General features: G+C 39.3%; 1 protein-coding gene across 1 annotated transcript; it reads left to right on the top strand.

Annotated features, from left to right (window-relative positions):
• Window positions 1-4,668: 4,668 nt before the first annotated feature.
• On the top strand, window positions 4,669-14,696 carry KCNMB1 (potassium calcium-activated channel subfamily M regulatory beta subunit 1). Its single transcript, XM_068417234.1, has 4 exons — window positions 4,669-4,817; window positions 10,516-10,685; window positions 12,199-12,394; window positions 14,403-14,696. The coding sequence occupies exons 2-4, from the start codon at window positions 10,546-10,548 to the stop codon at window positions 14,670-14,672; spliced, it is 606 nt and encodes a 201-aa protein (XP_068273335.1). The 5' UTR covers window positions 4,669-4,817; window positions 10,516-10,545; the 3' UTR covers window positions 14,673-14,696.
• The last annotated feature ends 8,945 nt before the right edge of the window (window positions 14,697-23,641 follow it).

Here is a 23,641-nt window from a genome sequence, read left to right as displayed (position 1 = left end):
GTCTCCCAGCATGAGCACGTGGTACCTGTATACTATATGTCATACTTCATTGTATCAGAGAGTTGCTGTACTAAGTTTGCAAGTTCAGGAAAGGCCTTATATTTGCTCCATGTTGTAGTTCAACTGAACATGAGTCTACGTTCCTAGCAGCTTCTGTTTACCTGAAATCAGATACTACTCAGTCTTTATACAAAGTTCCCATCAGCATCAAGTGTAACGTGATGCACATTACATGCACGAGAGACACTTTCAGACAAAAGCAGACAACACCAATTCCTGACTATGCTGAAAATTTGTTATTCAGATTTGCTTGCTACTGTCAATACAGCCAAACACATAACAGTGAGACAGCACAAGTCACTGTAACAGATAAAAGGAGGAAGAGGCCATGGTCTCAGAGGAACCTCCATACCTCTCCTGTACTTCTACCTACAAACTGGACAGAGCACGGTGCGGAAACTCAGCATACTCAGTCATGTGCCTCACATTTGCCAGGCAAAGGCAGTTATCTCCTTGTGCCCATCTAATAAAGCAAATTTGTAGAATACTTTTAAATTCAGAATTGAAAGTTCTAAACAATGTGGTGTAAGTTGTTTTTTTGTTTTGTTTTTTTTTTTTGTTTGTTTGTTTTGGTTTTTTTGTAGTGGTGGTTGGTTTGTTTTAAATATTGAGGGCTCCTCTAACTGGGAAAACATTATTAAGAACTGATTACACATACAAGATCCAAACTGAGAAAAGAGCATTTGCACTTATTCTCTGATTGAAAACCATGCACTTATTCTCTGAAATCAGTTAGTATGTATCCACAGAGGGTTGGATCCAGCAAACAGTTAAGCATCCTCTCTAACTTCAGTTTTAAGATACAGTGGTAAGGGAGTTCTCAATAACTTCAGAGAGAAATGAAGTCCTACCACAGCGTTATGCTTTACTACAGGTACAACACATGGCAGGGAGGGCCATCATGGCACAGCTACCTTTCACTCTGGGAATCATCACAAGTGCACAGCCACCACGCTGTGAAGTTAGAGGCCAAACAAAACAATTCAAAATCCCTGCTTATGTATCAATGTGACAAGTTCTGAGGACTCCCTCAGCCCTCATGAAACTGGTGACTTATCAGCAAGTCCAAAGAGTTTGTTAATTTAGTTACATAAAAGGAAGCAGCTGAGTCCTAAAGTCTGCCTGATTTAGACATACCAACACTTAGGACATCCTGCTCCTTCTAACTCACATCAGTTTTAATATGTGACTGTTCCTTTTCAAGAGCCACAGCTTCTCTTGGTGATGCCCATTAAAAATGACAGTGTACTACACTATGAATATGTTCCAATTAGGAAGAGGGGAGCTAATAACTTTGCGGGGCTCTCTGAAGATCCAAACAACTGTTCTCATTTCACAGCTCACTGGTTCTTTAGAAGCAACACAGTCCTGGAAATTAAACAGCAATACTTATTAAACCGGCTCTGTCTCACAGCCATTAAGTTTTTCTCATGCCCTAACATGAAAACAACCCTTATGGATGATCAACTTAGAAGAACAGAATAAGCAGTTCTGACCAACTAAAAGATACTGCTTTTTTTAATCCTGTCCCCTTTTTAACTCCTGAACTGCTCTTTACATGAGAGTCAAAAGGGAGTTTACAGTTTGCAAATTGACATCACCTCTGCTTGCCTACAGACACTTTATATAATCTGACTAGGACTTCCAGCAAGATCCATGTGTTACATAGGACAGCCTAATGCATAACAGGCCACCTGCAAACACAAAATAAGTTTAACTCATGTGATGTCACAGCAACAAACTGTTCAGTAGCACGTGGGGTCAAATCAGACTCTCTTGAGCTTCCTTGAAGCTTCAGAATCACAGCAAAGTCAGTCCGATTCCTTGGGAGGGTTAAAAGTCCTCTGAACTAACACACACCTGCAATGACCAGGCCCTATCCGAAACAAAAGGGAGCTGGAACAAAGCGTTCTACAATACAGATGATGCACCACCGAGCAGTACAGCAAATAAACACCAGAAACTCTTTTCCCCTACCACTGTTGTAATGTTTACAGTTCCTTCCTATTTATATTTACAAAACAGAGCCACAATCCTTGTGTGCTAATATTTACATAATTTCTCTGTCAGAGCCACATGCCTTCTCTCCCACATTTCTTCTTCCACTAGCACTTACAGAGAAAATAACTCCTCAGAAATATTTATCTTAATTCTCTTTAATTTGTCTGATAGCTTCTCGCAGTTCTGGAGACAGATAACTGTAAGTGCAGATGCTTCAAGTAACTTACAGACACAGCAGTTTTTTCCAACTTGAAGCATTGCTCATTTTTTAAAGAATCATGGGAAATCATCCCTCAAATTTAATTTATTTTGGCCTTAGCCAATAAGTTGGAAGCAAGACATTGAAAAGAACCTTGTTCAGATTCAAAATGGAGTATCTGAAGTTCAGAAAAGCCTACTCAGACATCGTTTGTCTTCCCTTTTTCTTCCCTCAATTATAGTCAGGGATCAAACATTAAAACAGCACCTCAAGCAAAGCCTGGGAAGGCCCCTGCAAAATTTTTTATCTTGGCTAGAAACTAGCCAAAGGATCACTGACCAACAGGGGTTACTTCCTTTAACTCCAGCTGACCCTAACTGGCCTCGATTTGTTCTGCCACCCATACTCGGAGAGCACTCTCAGGAACTTGGCCTTTCCAGCAGTAACCCCACATCCCCTTCTCTGGGTCAGTGTAAGGCCAGGAGAAACTGTGCATCCCCAGCTACGTAGCTTACAAATGAGCAGTGAATTAGTGTCCCAGCAGCAGATCCTCATGCAGAGGCTACAGCTGGTCCCATGCTCCTCTGAGTTCACAGTGCCCCACCACAATAGCCAGGAGCAAGGCTAGAGGAGGAGCGAAATCTATGTGATTTCAGTAAGACAGAGGCTATTTTAGACTGTAATACAGAATTACAGTTTATAATACAACAAACATCTGGTCTGCCATTGTTACAGCTCTGATGCATACACATCACTCGGTACAGGTCAGTGGCACATCAAAACATCCCAAGGTTAGACGTAGACATCAGCACAGCACCTCCCTTTAGCACACCCACATTATTTTATTGGGTTAGTTCTCAGAGAGCCAGTGGCCACCTGGACTTGCACATCTGCAACATATGCGAGTGGAAAAGAAATAAGCAAAAGGTAATGTGTAGCACCAGACTTGGAGCATAGCTTCTGTCTGTTCTAATCAATCACCAATGCACCTCAAACTGAGCCAAAACACTCTACCATCACCTCCTTCAGTACACTGAGGAACTTTAACAATATCATCTCTGTTTTACCTGTGGAATCCACAAGTTCTGTGTTAATTTTGCAGTAGAACTCCTTAGTGCAGCAGTTCGAAATTGATTTGTGTGTATTAGCAATTGGAGTTAAAGAGAGCAGGCAGAAGAGACAGCCAGAGCGGGAGATTCATGAATTTCAGTCAGCAGGGCTTAACTTGTTTTCTACCTTGACTCCTGAATCACACAGCCCAAAAATCACTTTTAATAAATTCCTCATTAAAACCTGACTTCTGCTTGAGCCAGAGCCTGAATCTTTGAAATATCCAGTCTTGTTTTCTCAGTATCAAAATATGATAGAAAACTCCACCCAACCAGATGACGTTTTATCTGGGAATAAGTTTTGTTCATATGGCTCCTTTTCCAACCTTCAAATGTCATTCTTGAAATTTTGCTACATGACTTCTCAAATATTAAAAAAATGACTATGATCATAAATCTTTCCAAGCTAGATGATAGTAGCAGGTTCCATCTTACTTAGCTTTAAGTGTCTAACAGACAGTTATCTAAATCCAAGTTAGGTTTGTGTGCTCTCTTCTGCATCAATAATAATAGAAAAGGTGCTTTTGGGGGAGATTCATCTGTTATCTTCAGGCAGAATGAATTCTCTGAACATGCCAACTTCAAATCTTTTGCCAAAAGCAAGCCCGGAAGACCATCTTAAGCTGAAACTGCTAATTGTTAGATACCTAAAGCAGGGTGGAGGGGATCCTACCCTTGTTTACAATGCTCAGAACACTCTTAATGCTTTTATGGATTAACTCATTTCAGTTCCTTTAGTCTCCCAATAAAAGAGTTTTTCTCTCAAAAAAAACAACTTTTTTCAGCTCTTCTCTGAAGCTCTGTGCTGAGTTATCTGTTTATATGTCCCAGAAGCAGACTTGGCTTTTTGGCTAGAGGACACTGATGGATGCTTTGTTCTTGTCTATAGGGGTCTGATGTACAGGCAAAATTTTAGCATCTGTTGCATCCAAACTGACCAAAACTCGTGGTAACAAACCATCCACACACAGCTGTTAACAGCTTAAGTATTAAGAATTAAGAATCAGTACCACTGGTCATTGATACAGTCAATTCCTTACATCTTACCCAAAAGACCTATCAGATTTCTAAACTAAAATGCTGTACAAAAGGAACAGGACCACAGCTTAAGATAAATCCACGAGGATATGTGATAAAGGGGCCCTAGGGTATGAGAAAACTCAGCCTTTTCAGCTGTAGTGGGTCTTAGTATTGTGGCTTCCTGGTTTTCAGCAATTAATCTCAAAAAGGACAGTGCTCTTTCATACCTTACCATTTATGGTTACAGAAAGCTTCGTAATAGGGGAACTAAGTTAGGAGTTCAGCCACAGCAAAACAAACCCAGAGAAGTACAGGAAAGGAAAAAAAAATGATAAAATTCCCTTTCAGCTCTAAGTTTCACCACTATCCCAAGTCTGTCATGTAACAGAAGTTTTTTCATCAGAGAAAGAAGCATTTCAACAAAAACAGTAAGTATATTTCTAAGCAACCATTTTTCCTTGGGAGCATGCAATAGCTTTGGGTTTTGAAAAGTAAGCAACAATCTTTCTAAATCTGCAGCACTATGGAGGACAGCCCAGGTAGCCTACATGCCACAGGAAAGTTAAGTTGTTCTCTCTTTTGTAGCTGAAATCAATCTGATAATTCTCCATAACTATTAGCAAAGGAAATGGTAATATTTTCACAAACAAACAACAGAATCTTAGGAGTCTGCAGCCCATGTAAGATCATAGCTTTTATTCATTTTAATGGTAAATACACCTTTACTCTTAGAAGTTTCATGGATTTGGGTGTTCAGCATTCCTTTAGGAGCTGTGCTTGTTTACCTCTAAGTTAGAGAGGAACCAGGCACTTGAACTCTTTCAGGCTTCCCTGAAATATACTCTTAAATGGATGCATTCTGTGCAGTCCTGTACTGCACAGAATCTGAAAGAAGCACTCTAGAAAAACTTCAGAACTGCTGAACTAAGCAAGTAAGTTTTTTCTTTTTTTTTTTTTTGAATTTAAGAACCATCAGGTTTAAAAGCTAACAGAGTTACTCTTAAACAACTGCCTAGGTTTTAAAACAAAAAAGCTAACTTCTTTAATTCACCCTAGTGTCACATCAGGTAAACAGTTCATTAATAAAGCAAAACGATACAGCATGCTTCATAAAATAAATGTAGTTGTATCATGTGTAACATGATACAAAATATTGCTGCTTCAGGATTCCAAGCCAGGTACACGAGTACATGGCAGAATCTTCTTTTCTGTGCACATTTCCATTGAGGTTCAGCATCCCCTTATTCTGTAACACACACAGTATTTGTAGTCCCAGGTGCACAGAATGCTTCTTAAGTAATGGGTTCTTATCGATTTTCAATGAACAAAACTGGTGTTCCCTGTCCCCAGCACCTTTGGCAAATGCAGACCTGTTACCAGCAAGAAATGCATACAAATGCTAGGGTAGGAAATGGAGGGTGGGGAGAGGGGAATCAAGTGCAATTTTGTAACTTACAGATATAAAACTTAGGATTGCCTTCTGGTTCTCACACAAAGTACTGGGCCAATAAATTGGCAACGAATCCTATGCTCCTCTTACACACCCAAAGCTAGCAATTTTTATGTTGTCCACACAAGGTGTTTTGAGAACAAAACAAGGTGACCACTAAATTGGCACTTGATAGGAAAAAGCAAATGGCTATTTTGTATGCAGAGGCAGTAGAGGCCACAGGGTCTGGGTCTGTTTAAAAACTCCTCATCGTTTTAGAGATGTGAATGACTCGCATCACTCTTCTTGGTGTGATGCAGTACTAGCACTTGATGCTCATCTGAAAGCAATACATAAATGCTCACGGGAACTTCACCATATGGTGTAAGATAAAGCAGCTCAAAAAAATAACTAGCTCACTGTTAATATTTATTCCCAACTTAAATTTGAGGAAAGGGTTTAGCACCCTTTCTTCTGCAAGCAAGATGAATTCATCAGTGCCACTGATACTGCCATACCCAAGTAAAGAGCAGTCTGGAATAGCTTGAGAGGTCCTATCTGAACTCATGGAGGTCACAGCACTGGAAACTCCTCCAGAGATGGGGGAGGAGGAGGAGGCAGTGACTTCCCAGTGAGTATCAAACACGTCTACGAATCAAAACAGGGGACTCTATTCCAAACCTGAGCAGATGGCCTCCCTAGGATGATCACCAGCAGCTGCCAATGCGGTGATTATACATTGAAATTGCACAGCTAATGTACTGTATAATTTAACTAGACTGAAGAAGATTAGGGAGAGGGAACATTATGAAAAGATTTGGAGGGTATATTTTCTTAATAATTATGGAGGCACCCCACAATCTTCAGTGCAAAACATACATTTAGATTTGTTCTTGAAGGCCAGACTGAAATCCATGTTATGCATGTCAACATCTTCCAATTCAAATACGCTCAGAGACTTCCTGGGCCAATCAAGCCCTCTGCAGTGCTTCATTTTTCAAAGACTTAACGATTTTGTCAGAGGAAACACTTAATTAGCTGTTTCAACATTCCTGCTAATATACATTGACAGAGCTATCAGACAGAAGAGAAGAATTTTTAGTCTGAAAAAGATTAACCTTTTAAATACTGGGGAAATTCCAAATAAATATGTTTTTTTATATGCATGCACTATTCCTTGCCTTAAGAGCCAGAAAATGCAGGATTTTCAGCGCAAGAACAGAAGAATATTTATATAAGAAAGGAGAAAAAAAAAAAACGCACATGGGATTTCCTTCACTGACTTGAGTTTCCTCTTAAATTATTCTGCACATGCCTGAAATAGTGCTACAGACTTTTCTGGTCTTCTAAATTTTAAAGCGTAAAAATAAATGCAGCAGGAAGTATGTATTTCAGTTTTAGGGACCACATTTACAGCTAATATGGTACAGCAACACAACAGTGATGTGAGCACCTCTGATTTACACTGCCTGGAGACCTACTCGGCTGTTTTTTATGTTTATAGAAGCACTCAGTGAGATATTTTTAGACCAATCTTTCTTGTTAACATTCTCTGCATAATTCATACGCCCTTATTTCTCTTTGGGGTGGAGCAGACGTCTGAACTGGGGGAGCAGAGGCAAACAGGGTCACCTGGCAGCCCACACAGAGAACTAGGGTGAGGCAGGCTGGCTGGTGTCAGGATGGGGAACACCACTGCATTATGCTGGGAAAACCTCTTGGCCACCTGTTGAAAATTTCCAGTTTACAGATACGAGTTCCTCATGTGTCTTAAAGAGGTGGCCTGGCAGGTTCAGATTATTAGGAAGAATGAGTTTACTGGGACTTCTGCTGCGCTTGTGGCCGACATTCAAGCACACTGATGGGGCAGTTACATTTCTTATTAATTCTTTGGTTAATAGTCCCACGGTTCTTGTTTTCCATGTAACCAGGGGTCTGATTACCCCACTATTTCTCAGCGTAACTGGGATAGCTACGTAAACATTATGGCTCACCTACAACTCAAGAGATTAACAGCACTAGGCCACTAGAAGTTTTCCATAAGTCATGGCAGCAGTACCAATCTTTCACTTTTTCATTTTCCCACAGTACTAATTAAAGATTAATCATTGTTACTGTATGTAAGAATTTCTTGCTAACAACGCAAGTTTTCACTTGTCTGTCATTAGTTTCCCACTGTGTTATAAGGAACTGCCGCTCAGGTACCACATGGTCTCAGGGCCCGTGCTCCAGGACCAATGATGTTCTTCTATTCCATTTTCCCCTCTGCCCAAGCTGCACTGTAGATAGAGACAGTTTAATATCAATTGGTCTGAAGGTGCTGTGTTGTATCGTGTTCCAATATTTTAAATATTTTGGAAGTCTTTGTTTTTTGAAAATGCTATCTCCACTTTTCCCCCACAGAACTAAAAGAAACGACAGAAGTTTCCAAGGAACAGCCACTACTGACATTCACCCAGGTTTCCTTGCCCTGTGCGCATGCCTCTGTGCATGGTTATACACAAGTGCACAGGCACTGCCTGAGCACGCTGACAGTGCTTGATGCCACGTGTTCTGTTTATAGCCCCATAGACCAAGAAAAACACAATACAGCCTTATTTAAGGGCATTAGCTCATTCTGTATTAAACTCAAATGCCAGTAAGCAGGTGAGGTTCATCTTACATGGCAGTTTCCAACTTAAGATGCTTCCTACAATGCCAGTGAATTATACACGATCATCAGAAAAACAATTCCCCTCAAAATGCTGTATGCAAAATTCACAGTGGATACTGATGTTTTATTTAAAGAGGAATTAAATATGGAACTGGACAAAATTCAGTATTCCAACAGTAACTCCTTTTGTTCCTAGGGACACCTCAGAACAGGCTTTCATTTTGACATGATGTACTAGCAACTTCAAAATATATACTTCAAAAATTCTGTAACTAGCCCCAAGTTATGCTAAATGATCAAAGCTGTTTTACTGTCCATAGACTTCTGTATTTTTATTGTCAATAACTCTAACATTCAGGTGTTATAATAGTCTAAAACCAGTAGCATTTCAATGTTCAAATACTGTTTTCCTCTGCTCATGAAACAGCCACAGTAAGGCACTTTTACCCGTGAAAAACCAAACTAATAGGAAAGAAAGCAACATTCAAATTATATTCACATCCTTTCTTTGGAGAGCTGATGGTGTCTTTATCTGTCTTTCACTAAACTCAGTGTTGTCCCCCACCCTCAGTAACACCACAGCTCTGCCAGCTTGGGGCAGCTGGAGACCATCTGCTCATGGTTAACCTGAAGAGCCTATTTGCTAACTTTGGCTTGTGCTTGTCTTTTACTGTATCTAAACTTAAGTCTTGGTATTAGCTCTGTTGCTTAGCTGAACACAGGTGGATTTAGGCAGGGACCACACTGTCCTGAAGGCCAGCCAGTATGGAAAAACACTAAACAGTTGCACGCACCTGAAGCTGAAATCCTGAAAATGCCCCAGCTACTGCATGAAGCTATGCAGCATTGTCTTGCACATGAGAACAGGACTGAAACCTGTTTCAGCATGTACATAACATTTTCCCTTTCTCCTTCTGCTTTGCTTTTCTCCCTTCTCCCAAAAAAACCCACACAAATCTTGCCAGTTTCATTATTTGCCATAACTACAGCTTGCACCCTGTTTTCATGAAAAAACAAAACCCCACAAACCTCCAGTTACAGCTGTCAGTGCATCAGATACTGATGATGGGTTGAACTCTCAGTGACTGTTATGGCTCATTTATATATTGATCCTATACATCAGTCATACTGATTTAATGGCATATGGCTTCACAGCAATTATTTTCAGATTCTCTTTATCAAAGAATTAGCAAGATAATTTAAAATGCTATTTGGCAAGGGAGTGGGGGGTAAACGCCAGCCACTCCTGAGCTTGACTTCAGACAGTTCTGCCTAAGAGTTCCCCTGGTGTTACACCGACACCAGCACTTCATGGTTTGCATTCTCCCGCTAGTGCCAGCAGCAGTCCTGGCCCGGTGCTTGTGGTGAAATGATAGCAGTTTTACCTACTGTCTTTTCTAATCCTGTTCAATTGTGTTTGGTGGCATCATGCTACTTCTGTCTAGAAAACGCAGCTTTTCTCCGCTATTTGGTCAGACATCAAGTTTTGAGCACCCCTGAATGGACAAGGCTAAACAACAAACATGCAGAAGTCAGAACTGGGCATCTCAAATGTTAAATTTTAAATTATTTCAGCTCATCTGAAGTAATACAACCACATTTCAGACACAATCCAGAAGAAAAGGCATAATGTAAAAAGGATTCTACTGTGGGAGGATTTTCCCTTCATACAGCCTTTGCCAATACACAACACAATATCTCTTACTTCAGAGAAGCAGCGACATAAAGTAGACTGAATTAAGGCTGAGGACCATCAGGCTGTTAATAGAACTCTCCCAAAATGTAATCAAGTTTTCCTACCCCCATCTCCTAGCCCACATACACATACTTTTTAAGGGACTATATGGTAAATACCAGAAAGTAAAAAGGAATCTACTGATAACAAAAAACAGTAGCTTTTTTAAAAAATTCTAGTTTTTTCAAAAATTGGACTGTTCCTCCATGGGATACATTGTATTTCAGAAACTTGTAACACAACTGTGATACCTGTAGCCAATCCTAACTATGGTTTCCCTCTCCTTTTCTGTATTTTATTTTATACCAGAAAGAGATCGTTCAGATTTCACAGCTCTAAATGATGTTGGGGAAAAAGTTGGTGACTGCACAGAAGCGAGGGGAGACAAGAGCCCTGTGCCTGGGACTGGGAATGGTTGCATGCTCCATGATGATGTACTTTTTTATTGGGATCACCATTGTGCCTTTCTACACTAAAAGGTAATAACAGTCACTTGTTTATGAATACAAAGCTATTTCTTTTTCCTGTCAGCATCAAATACGATTATTAAAACAGTGCCAAAATATATGTTGGGACGTTGTACAATGAATAAAAAATATGTTCTTGAAGAGCTCGTAAGAATTTAAGAGAGAATAAAAGAGAAAGATAAAAGTGAGCCAAGAAGTCATCAGGCATTTACAGGTAAGCACAAGAAAGAGGGAGTGATCATCCTCAGGGCTAGAATGAGAACAGAGTAAAACAAAACATTTACTATGAAAACCTGTAAAATAAAGAACAGCCATGCTTATCAAAGCTTGATAATGGAAAACTAAGTCTTGCATAAATGAAAAAAAAAACACAAAAAAAAAGCTTTTCCATGTGAAGGAGGGTGTGTTATTTTAAATAGAACTATAAAAACTTGAGCAACAGAAGTCATGGTAAAATTTTTCAGTCGAGAATCTACATTTTACCTTCAAATCAATCATCACGAGAAACTAGCACCTTCAACAGCCCAGTCTACCACAGCAAATGTTGCAGAATGCAATGAATGCTGAAGAAGTTACTATTGCCCACATTGTTATTTCATTTTGTAAGTTCTGCCTCCACACACAAAACCAATTTGCAAAAACGCAGAGTAACAAGAAGAATGCAGCTCAGTTTTTCTCAGATTTTGATGGAGAAAGCAAGTACACCCACCTCATTCTTCTTGCTAAGAGCACCTTTAAGTTCAAACATGTTTAAAAAACCTTTTTAAAACAGAATAATTTACATTTATTTTATGTATTTTCCAGCCTCCTGATTACATACAAAAGACATTTCATGTAAAAAGATTAGTTTCTTAAGAACTGGTGTGAAACTATTACTTTACATTTTTGCCACCAAAGGGTACTGCTGTAAGCAAAAGCTTACTGTGGTACCAGCCATAAAAGAGTAACTTTTGAGAAAAGGGGATAAATAATAGCAAAAAATGAACTTTTGCCAGACAAAATCCTGCTACTTATTCATGCAAAAGGTCCATGTCATAAAGAAAAGGGGTGGGGGGGGGAGGAAACATGGGAACTGATCTGAGTTCTGAGAATTATTGAATGAAAACAGTCAAGATATTTCTGAGACATCAAAAGCTCCACTATGCTCAGCCAGATTTCAAATAAGGTCAGGCTTTACCAGTGTACTGCACTTCCAAATATTTACTACCTAACATCAAAATCCATAGCAATTTTTCTTTCTTGAATAACACTTGAAGCTGATTACAGATGAGGTTAGAATCTTAACTTCACAGAATGCAACAACAACAAAAAATGCTTTCCTGCACTGCCTTCCTATGGTAGCCCTTCGCCAGGCACAGCCATCGATTCGGGGTGGGCAAAGTGGACTCCACCAGGATTGAGCAGCCATGAACTCTACCCATGCCACCACTCATAGCTAGCACACACAGATGCACCTCCAGCATGCAACTCATAACAGATGCTGCTAACGTATTTAAAAGTAGTATCTTTTGTTTTGTTTTTGTAGTGTTTGGACAACAGAAACTGTGTGCAAGGTACTCAAAGCCAACATCAAGGACAAAGTTCTCCACTCAAACAGCGAAGGCTCAGAGGATGAGGATATCTTTCCTTACCCCTGTCTACAGGTGTGGGTGAATCTGACAGCCTCAGGACAAGAGGTTATGCTCTATCAGACTGAAGATACACTGGAAAGAAATCCTAAGGTACTTGCAACACAGATTGAATATTCGCTCTCTGCTGCTATCTAACACCTTTGAGGAGAAGGGATGATTGTTTTTAAAACAAGCAGCGGAGTAAGAGTAGGAGTTTTTCATCTTTTATATGTTAATGTCTGTGCTTAGACCAAGACATTTTTAAAATATTCCAGAAATTACACAGTTTTGGATTTTGTTTTAAACATTACATCAAACATTAAGTTAATACTTGGTAAGCAATTCACCAACTAAACATGAATATTTTACATTTATGAACATTTAAAAACATGTAAGTCTCTGAGTTGAAGACCAACGGTAAGAAATAGTTTATAAGCTGTGGTTTGCTCAGTTGCTTTTTGAATTATCACAGGAGAGACCTGAAGTTAGAAACTGTTTTAAGAGCACAAATTCCAATTTTACTTCCATTTTAGGTGTGTCATATGAAGCAGGGAATAAAGCAAGCAGAAAAAGAGGAAATGAAGGTATTGTTGGGAACATGATGCACATTTTAGACAGAAAGGAGAAACAAATCAGTAATTTTGGAAGATAATAGCCAGAAAACTCATTTGGCTTTTGTTTGGTCTACAACTGTTTCTGGCCAGCATGGCAGCAGAAACCTGGACTCATGGAGAAGGCCGTAGGAAGCACCTGTGTAATGCAGAGTCATTGGGTAGAAGTCCCGTGGTCTGTCATTTTAGGGATCTCTTCCCCAGAGGATGGGTGCAGACCACGGGTGGGACAGAAATGTGGGTGCACAGTATTGGGAAAGTATTGGAAAGACTGGGCAAGGAGAAAAAGTAGGGTGTTAATCCTTTTGTGTCTGCCAGTGCCTCTGCTTGGGAATCAGCCGAGAGCTCAACATTTTTAGGCTTGCTCTCTCACAACCAGAAGTGCTCTTACAGGTACACTGTCCCAGGAAGGGTCAGGTTCAGGTCAGTTCCAAAACCACCAGTATGTCAGAGGCCTCATTCCAGCTCAACACTCTCTAAGGGGACATAAAGTGAAATTCAGATCTTGGATGCCCAAGACTGAAGCACTTTCAGAATCCAAACCAAACATGCTCGGACTACAAGTGCTCATCTTCTTAAAGAAATTATACAGATTAGAGTTTCACACAGTGCAAACCTGATAGCATAAAACACTTAAGCTGAACAGAACTTTGCTAGCTAATGTCTATCTTTATAGTGATTATCTTAGGGAAAGGTACATACAATGAAGTTGCAAAGCAGAAATTATCCACTGTAGATTGTAACAAGAGTCTTGTTCACTGCAAGAGGAGGTGTTTTACTGATTTCCTACCTACTGTTTGCATTAGTACAAGTACAAGCCTTCAGGTCATGAACCCTTCTGCCTTGGCCAGTTCCCAGCTTCAGACACCTAGGCATTATTATGTATGCAAAATAATATTGCAGAAAATAAACTGTTATGAACAACAACAAAAATGAGTGATTCAAAGTCCATTAGTATTTTCACTGAAGACTGAATAACTTTAAGTCATTACTATAGGTCAAAATAGTTCTGTGTTATGAGGACAAGTAGGAAGCCTCCAACAGCCCTGCTTTCCTCTTATTTGTCTACGAGGTACAACCAGAGGTGCACAGTGAAGCAACTTTTTCCTGCACACTGACAAGCCAGTTATGAATTTCTGCACAACTAACACATTTCTGCTGTGGTGGTGCCTAGACGCTCTGTTCGGGATCCGAGCTTGGCACTTCGATAATGAAGTGACAGTCCCGAAGACTGCAGTTTTATTTCAAGCACATATGTATTATTGGTTTGCAACAACATTACTCCAACCTGTACATCTGCAGACTGGGGGCAGACACACTGACAGAAACAGGGAAGCATGGCAAATGGGTTACGGACATAAGGAAACCAAGATGATCTCCAGGGATGCTAGCCAAACCACAGAAGATTTTTTTCAGTACTAGCATGTTTGTTTTACTCAATCTGACTTAATTACAAACCCTGCATTAGAGTATCTGTTATAATGCATCACACTGATTTCTTATTCCAGTGCTCGTACGTCCCAGGCAAGTCGGAGAACTCTAAAGAAGTTAAAGCACGAATAGAAACAATTGCAAGCAATTTCAAGAAATACCAGACTTTTCCATGCTACTATGACCCAGGAGGAACGCAGACCAATGTCATTTTAAGCAGACTTTATCCCCCAAAAGGCCTCCTCTTTGCTTTCCTTTGGCCTACACTCATGTTTACTGGTGGATGTGTGATTATTGTTCTGGTAAAAATTAGTCAGTATGTTTCCGTTCTTTCTGCTTGGCAGTAGAAAATAAATATCTAGTATAGATTGTTGCAAGATGTTAAAGTGCCTTTGTTCTGTCTGTCTTTATCTGCATTTTGTGACTTCTACCATACCAGATGCCAATCCAAGGGCAGGCATTCCAGAAAACTGAATGGCAATCCATTACATGAGGACAAAATACAAAATTGATTCCCAGGAATGCCTGAAAATGTCTCATAACAGCACAGAGTTACTACCTATTGTTTCCTTGGGTTATCTGAGATACAGTTGCTTTACAGAGCTACAATTCAAGTTTACTACTAAACTCATGTTCCAGTCTTGTTAGACAGAGTCCTAATTTCCTGTCTGGTTGAGACCAGTTGGTGCCAGATCCATATACATCATTACTGGCAGACACACCCTTTATATACTTCATTACTACTACAGTGTGTATTCATGGCATACTCTTCCTGTCTGTTGAGAAAAGAAGTTTTGTTATGGTCCAAAGAGGTATTTGTTATCATGGATCTCTCCGCTTTTGGGAAAGGGGAGGGGGGAAAACCACCCAAACCCAAAATAAGCACACACAGATATTACAAAGTTTGCACTCTAAACATCTAACGTCAATTGTATATAAGGAAATATATGCATAAAGTATAGGGTATGGTAAAGTAGCTTATATTAGAAGTAAGTTTTTGTATTTAACTCAGATCTTAGCTTTGCTTTACTTTGAAACAAGTGTACCACTCAAGGAAGGCTACCTGCCTGCCATTTGCTTATATTATAAAATTGTTAAGTAGAGGAAGTCACGATATAAAGAATATTATTATATAGTAAAAAACATCCATGATGACTTACTAAATACAGTAATCTAATGTAACCACAGAAGTTTGCATGCTTAGCACAAAGATATTCGCAATAGAGACATGTTTGTTTCTAGCACCAAGACTCCTAGGAATGCTCTAACGTATAGACACATTTTCTGTTCTCTGAAAATAACTGTTTCTCTCAGCCGATTTTCACATTGCTACTGGACACAGGAGGAACATAAGATATTTTCTGCATGCTGTATTTGACTGGCACTTGGGACACAACTCGTACAAGCTTTTTCATCACCCAGCTGATGAACCACTCAGTAGCTATCATTCACAGGAAAATTTCAGGGCTTAGATACAAATTTAAATTCATTAAATTGCAGTGGAAAAAAGTTATTTTCATTAATGTGGTACAATTCTCTATTGTTTATTGTAAAAAAAGAGGGAGGCTGAAATATTAATCTTTTACTTGCATTTTCCCACATTACTAATGACAGTGTCAGAATTTGCTTTTCATCATGATCAGCAGACCAAAATTAGACCAGGAGGGCACAAAAGAGCAGTTATTGACATCAGCAACACAGATACCTGTTGAACTGATACACATGCAACGTGCTACCTGTTGAAGCTAATGTACTGTACTGGTACCAAAGGAGATGAACAAGCTAGCTGTAAATAGACAAAGAGGTTTATTTAATAGGCTCTTTCAAAGCTTTACTCCAAATTTTGCTTTTCAGCAGTTTAAAAAGAGTCTCTAGTTTGCAAACTAGAACTTGCTCGTGACTACACTCAGTCCAGCAAATCAGTAGCCCCCGCCACCTTGCTTCCCTCTCAGCTCAGCAGAGGTGAATGAAGGTTGGATGTTGCTGTTCCTTCTAGTGGTAGTTCCCATTGCCCCACTCACTCATGAGTCAGTAACTTGTCTCTGAAGAGCAGAAGCTCTTGACCTTGCTGAGCTCAGAACTCAGGACAAAGCATGAGGACCAGGAGCTCCTGCTTCTGACTCCCACCTTGGCTTTCCACGACCATCCCCTAAAGCCACATCCTCCTCACCTCTCTGCTCATAGTTATCCCTGACAGCAGTAGGTGAAAATTTATTCAGAGTGCAAGCTGTGTTTCCAGATTTACCTCTACCAAAAATAAAGTGAGTTGATTGTTACATGAAAACAGTTATTTCCCTCCAACATGTAACACTGCAAGTACATGAAGAAAAACCTTACAGAAATTTCGTTCTCCAATAAAGTAGCATTTTTCCTTCGGGCAGGAGATATTCCAAGTGAAAACAGCCGGTGCAGAGGGAAAACCACACACAAATTAGGAAACTCTATTGTTTTGGACTCTCACCAAACTCAGCTTCCTCTTTTGCCTAAATGGAACAGGGGATTTACATGCAAAAGCCAAATATTGTAATGTAGAACGCAAACATGCAAAATGTATAGGCACCACAGAAGTCTGTTCTTGTTTTTAAATAATGCTTTGCCAATGTATACAGTGCTGATTATTTTCTACAGTTCTGAGAAAGTTTAACATTAAAGTCATAGGTATTCTTTCCCCTTCACACTTTTACTTTCTGTTAAAGTTGAAACTAAGTGTAGTTGAAACTAAGTGTTTTAACAGTGTGCCAGGTTGCTGAATTACTGTTGAGCTTTTGTGAACATTTTTCTATTCTTTTTCCATCTGCAAGAGTTGTAATTCACTAGGTAGTGAAGTTTTAATAACACTCTCTATGCTTCTTACAGCAGCACACAAGGAAGCTAAATAGCCCTTAGGGGTTTTTGTTTGGTTGAGTTTTTTTAATATTATTGAATTATACCATCAAGTCTACAATAAATCTGATAAATAAAATGCTGTTTTTCTGAGATCCAGCAAAACACTTCCTATAAGAAGTGCTTCAATACAAGCAGTGACCATTGCAGTGACAGATGTACACAACTCACTTTCTGGAGGCAGAGTAGGTGATCAAGGTATATATTACAACATTAAAACTCCTGCCAGGGGAAGAGAAGTGACAGTATAAGCAGCTAGAGATGAAATTCATACTTGAAATCTGTTTGACTACACTTAGCTTTCACCAGCACTGATGCTTAGACCACAGTAATAGTGCTTGAGTCGATGGGAACATGCAAGGAACACAGGAAAAACAGGGATAGATTTTAGACCCTGATAAATAGTTGTGCAGGCCCTTTATATGTCTGTATAAATAATATTGTTTTGCTGAAACTATTAAAAGTCCTATTTTTCAAGTGCTGGGCACAGACTCTCAAGAGTAGTTTTTCTTCGTGATGCCATATAAGGCTTGGACGTGGCGATTCTACTGTTGGAAGACAGAAAAGAACAAAAGCTCCAGCACTGTTCTTGAGGGAATTAGCATTTTTCCCAGGCAAAAAAAACCCCACAAGATTGCAAAAAGTTGTAAAATGAAGCTTATCCCATAACCGGGGAGCTATTTTTCTGGATTGGGTAGATTCAGCTTTCATCAGCTTTTAATAAGATCACCTTTCTCCAACTTGGACAAGGCAGCAACAATGGCAGCTTAAGAGGAACCTATGGGGCACTGATTTGCTAAGAAGCCATCTGTGAGTCACCAGCATGTTCTCCATGTACATCAATAATAGCAGGTACCTTCTAGCTACCCCTGGCAGTTTTGATTTAAGTATCCTGCTAACTGCTGCTCTTTTTATGACCTGATCCTCAAAGCAGCAACAGGGCAGTTAACATAGAGAAGACTCTGGTCCCCAGAGATTCCTCACTCATTGTTATAAACCCACTGCACTTAACAACAAAATACCTTCCAACTGAGTAACTTGTACTTTGTTCTTAGTTTTTGGGGATGTTCTGTTGTTTTGCTTTTTTTGTTTGTGGGTTTGTTTGGTGTTTTTTTTTTCTTTTTTTCTTTTTTTTTTTTTAAATAAGGAAATGACAAAAAAACTTAAAAAAAACAATTTGGAGTCTCTAAACTATTTACTATTCAGAAACCATATAAAAGAATTCAGACGTTTTACTTTTGGCAGTTCCCATAACAGAAAAAAATAGCACTTAGGGTTAACTGGATGACTCAAAATTTACAAGCTGGCTTGAATTTAGAAAAGATTTTAATAGAGGAAAAATAATTATAGGTATTGGAAGCAGTTATCCTTTGTTCACAATAAAAAGGGTTGGTGGCTGGCCCAAAGGTTGTAGCCCACTCATACAAACCCCATGCAGGAAACAAGCCTGTGTATAAGCATATAGCTGTTCTCAGTCAGCAGGTGAAATTGGGAATCATCTCAGAAGTTCCTCAGAAGCTCAAGGGCACAAGGGGAACATCAGAGGATCTGCAGATCAAGCTGCTCTAAAGTATCTGCAAACAGTAAAAATGCTAAGAATGCATGTAGGGGTTTTTGTTGTTTAGTCCTCCTGGAGCAAGGTTTCTTTTACTGTGCTCCTATAAGACGCAGGTGTCAGCTTTGATGAATGTAAGTTATATTGGGGAGCTGCAATATTAGATGTTTTTCTCCTTGTTGATACCAGTTCTCCACACACTCAAAAGCATTAACAGAAAGGAAAAAGATAGCAAAGATCAGATAGAGGTGGCTATACTCAATTTCCACATAAGTCAGTGAAATACAGATTAAAGAAAGTGTCTAATTATTATTATGCTCCACCAGAAGAAATAGAAATGAAAAAAAAAAATCTTGTCAAAGTTGAAGGACTGACAAGCTGTTCTTTCAAAGCTTCCTAAAAATATCTATACATCTCTTAAACAAATACAAGTAGTCTCATTACACCCTGCACTTCTTTCCCTTTAAGTGTCATATGATATTTGCACAGAAATTAAGCTGTCATATGGGTAAAAACATTCACACACTGTCACATCCAAACCAGTACAGGTATGTTCCCTTTTTGCTTTGATCACATACCTCTATCTATAATAAATCCAAAAATCTGATGTTATCTTTGCTAGATATGTGTTACTGTAATTGCCCTATCTAGGAAAATCAACTTTTAAAAGACGTACTTTCTACTTCTTACCTTTTATAATTCCAGGCAGATTTTCAGAAACTCTCAGCATGCTGAACAAGTCATTCTGCATTCAGCACCAAGAGCAAGTAAGGAGAGCACCTGAAAATACTTCAACTTTAGCAAAAAGATAACACAAGATTAATAATACAGATGGGGGCAGGGAAGAGAGTTGTTTATAAAGCTCCATCTCTTCAGTAAAGTATTTGTACCACACTTGGAACAAGAAGACCTGAACAATATAGGCTGTTTAGTCCAATCAAACTCAAAGCCGTTCTTATATAAACTCTTTGAACAGTCTTTAAATAATTTAATTCATATGCTTTAAAGTCTAATGAGACAGTACAATGGATTAAAGAGATCTCTCCAAAAAAAAAAAGCCCAAAGATAGAGGTTGAGAAAAGAATCCTGTTGGATGCACCTATTGGTTTATAGTTTGCTAAAGCACTGCATAATTTTCTCTGTGCAGGACCATTTCAAAACATTGGGCATGCTTATTTGTAAAGTAAATAAAGAAAGAAATCTTGACTTCTTTTTGGACACCACTCTTGATAGTCACATGACCCCTAAGTCAACAGGGCTGTCAGCCTCAGCAGCCTGAAACCATAGGACCAGACTTTAGACTTAGTCTACGGAAAATAATTACGTCTTGGCTCATGAAATAGTTGCAATGAACAAATGCCTCCAATTAATTATTCTTATGCCATATAGATTGACAGAAAGATGATGACTGGACAGGCCTTGAAATTGTATTACCCTCTGATTTGTGTGGAGGAAATCCCCACAACCATGGTTGAATCTTGTATACCCAGAATAATGTGAAGACTGTCCCTACTGCAGCCTGTAAAATACACAGCTAGGATGAGACAGATAAACAATGTGAGTAAATAAACTATCTGGCCTGTCTAGAGTTTTGGCACCAGAGTTTTTGCCCTTATTGCACTTTTTTTTTGAAGAATATATTAAACTTTTTACATAGAGATACTGTTGTGTGAGTAAATGTTTGCTGCCTTTACTTAAATATACTGTTGTTTTTTTCTGTGATCTTGAAGCCAATAACAGGAGTAGGGGAACCAACATCCTTTTATCCGTATCTGTCAGTGGTTGGAAAGCCAGGGAGTTACAGCTGCAAAACCTAGATGTCTGGCTAACCAAGGGAGACCTGAATTCCTGAAGGTGAGGAAACAGAGGTGATTCACTGCTGACACAGAGATTACAGCAACAGCTGATCGAGATTCCCCTTTCTCCAGCTCTGACCTTATCACATCAAACTTTTTTCCTTGGACTTGACATGAAAGAATAGCTAGCCCTTTAAAGGAATATTTGCATGGCTGGGGCGGAGGGGAGGGTGGAGTGGTTTTGTTTTTTTAAGCCTTCCGCAAATGCACATTTATCATTGACAAAAGAAATGAAACCTGTATGAGGAATTCTGTATCAAGCAATTCATTCAGAATACAGCACTGAGGCAGCTGCATAAAGATATATATTAATAGAAGCTTTAAAACAGCTCATAAAAGTTTTAGTCTGCCTTTCCATAGGTAAAAACTTGAAAAGTCTTCATCATTCTTTTTATAGCTGCTGATGTTCCCCTCTATAGCAACTGAAATGGTTCTTCATGCCTCACTAGTGGACAGGAAATAATTAATTGCCTTCTCAACTGCTTTCAGTAGAGCAACGAAATAGTACCAATGAATATAACTTTTAAAGGTGTTAAAATATGGTACAATCAATCAAATTACCTGAACTTGAATAACGTATCATTTACTCTTCAGAAGTAGCATGTCAATGTGGAGGCTCAACACACTATAAGGAAACTCAAGAACACCTCCATACCTCAAGAAAAGAATTTGGGATTCTTTATGATCAGGAAAAAGCACTACCTATTGTTTGATTCTTGCCCAAAGAACTCCATACAAGTTAATAATTTAGACTGGAAGAATCAAGTCATCCCGTCAGGATCGAGGTTATGGACCTACGCTGTTGTGCCCTGCCTGCATCCACAGAGCATCCTCAGCTTCCCAATATTCTTGCAGTGTTCTTTGGGGCAGATTAGCCGGCCTGAGAACATGACAAAATTGCCCAACAAACTGTAATGGTTCCTGGCAGCTTCTATTCTGTAAAGTTGTAACAGCGCTGCACTCAGGAGTCTTCTCCAAGAGCCGCAGAATACGCTGCCAACATCCCTCAAGTAAACGCTCAGCACAAGCTTAAGATCCAATTTATTCAAGGTGGCTTTATTTCCCCCCTAAATTGTGCTGAATGAATACAGTTCTTTAAGTGTGTCCTACTCTCTGTGCTTTATGCACAGGACCTCTTGGCTTTGGTCTTAGTGTAGCAATGTGTAGTAGCAGATTGGGTCTGCCATTAGAGATGAGGAAAGTGAGGTGAATTTTTGGCTCAGGTGTGAGCCACCTATGTACGCTGCTCAACGCTGTGGCTCAGCCTGCAGCATTCTGAGGCACCGTCTCAGGAAAAGCCATCCCTTTTACAACACAGTGATGAGAAATAACAGTGTCAACTGTGCCATTACTGCTGATTTCAGCAGAAGCATCAAGTATTTAATTGTCTCATTGACTCAGTAGCAGCTGAGGGCCAGGGCTGCTGAGTGACACCTCATTTTTACCGTAGGTCAAGGAGACATTGAATGCAGATGATCAAATTCCAGCCTTTGTCACATCTGCCTCCCAGAAGTCACGTACTAAATTGGGTTCAGAAAACCACGAAACTATTTGGTCTTTTTAATAGCTAAAACATCAGTTGCTTTTCCATGGCATTTAAATATGCACTATATAACTAGCAATAGAGAAACCTGCAAATAGAAGGGAGATTACAGAGAGAGATACAGATTACACTGAACTGGTGAGGCAGACCAAAGCTGAGCACAGGATTTAAGGCAATGGAGTAAAGAAACTGTAGGGATAATATCACACTATTAGTCTCATAAACAAGGCTTAACGAAAGAGGATAAAAAACAGATGCTTCACCAGTAGATATTACTACAGTGTAAAGGAATTAATGTAGCATTAGCAACATGCTTGAGTTATGGACTGTGTTGAAATGCCAAAACATTATTAATTTGTTTCAGAATGTCAGTTATCAAGTTTGCTTAAAGGTATTAAAAATCCTAAATATTTCAGATAGTACTGAAGAATAGCTGAAATGCATTTAATGTAAGCAGCTGTACAACACCTGCATGACAAGACTGTTTTGTTGGTGTTTTTCCCAAACATTATCTACAAAACCCAGAAGCTTTCAAATCATCAAAATATTTTGCCCAGACTAAAGAGCTCATGAGCACTGTGGAGGTTCTGGAAATCCTTGAGAGAAATACAAGAATGATAGTCTTGACCGTAAAGGTCATGTAACACCTTCACCAATACACTCTAGTGTCAGAAATGTGCTCTCTCATGGATGAAAAAAAGTACTGCACATATCTGTCAAAATGAAGGAGCCCAAAATGCAAATAAGAGATAGAACAGCCTTTCAAAAAGACAACCAATCAAAAAAAGCTCCCTGCTATTGGTATTTGTAGGAGAGTGTTTTGGGAATGGAAAATTTAGGAAAGTTTAAAAGAAGTTGGTTTTTTTTGCCGTTGGCAGTGCATTTTTTTTTTTTTTTAAAAAAAAAAGAACCTTTCAGGCAAAGTGACTCATAAAAATACATATCTCTTGTCACATAATAGACATTTCCACTCACATGCTGTGAAAGAAACCTTCAGGCCACCAGGACGACTGACACAGCCACAGCCTGCTCCTTGAGCGAGCCACAGCTGATGGTAGGCTGTAGGCTGGGTACCCTACACACAAGAGGATGCAAATTCCAGATTGCACTGTGTAAACTTGTGGTTGTCGGCATGGGACACCTAATAACTGAAGCTCTCGCAGTCCTCAGCCACTTTAAAAAATTCATAATAAATGAGGAGCTCCCGTAGTCTCACAGCCTCTTTAAGAAGTTCAATGAATGGATCAATACAGGAAGTCCAATGCCCAGCTGCTTCTTCACTGGAAAGCAGGATTTTTTAAAATGTTATGAATAAAACCTACAGTAGCTGTTTTGGAACAAGATTAACAACATGCTTGTTCCATTATTTCATATTCTGAAAATCAGCACTGTTTAGGTTCATGTTTGCACAGAATTTGTCTACATGGAAATGCAGCAAAACACCCATTCAGCTGGCACTTAAAGTCTCTCAGATGGTGT

Source organism: Nyctibius grandis, chromosome 22, assembly GCF_013368605.1.
Source record: "Nyctibius grandis isolate bNycGra1 chromosome 22, bNycGra1.pri, whole genome shotgun sequence".
Classification (NCBI taxonomy): domain Eukaryota; kingdom Metazoa; phylum Chordata; class Aves; order Nyctibiiformes; family Nyctibiidae; genus Nyctibius; species Nyctibius grandis.
This window is presented reverse-complemented; position numbering and strand designations above follow the sequence as displayed.

Excerpts from the sequence above, each read along its gene's own strand:
- KCNMB1 (XM_068417234.1), top strand. The coding sequence starts at position 10,546 with ATGATGTTGGGGAAAAAGTTGGTGACTGCACAGAAGCGAGGGGAGACA. Across the intron at positions 10,686-12,198 it reads GTGCCTTTCTACACTAAAAG|TGTTTGGACAACAGAAACTG; the intron begins GTAATAACAGTC and ends TTGTTTTTGTAG. Across the intron at positions 12,395-14,402 it reads CACTGGAAAGAAATCCTAAG|TGCTCGTACGTCCCAGGCAA; the intron begins GTACTTGCAACA and ends TTCTTATTCCAG.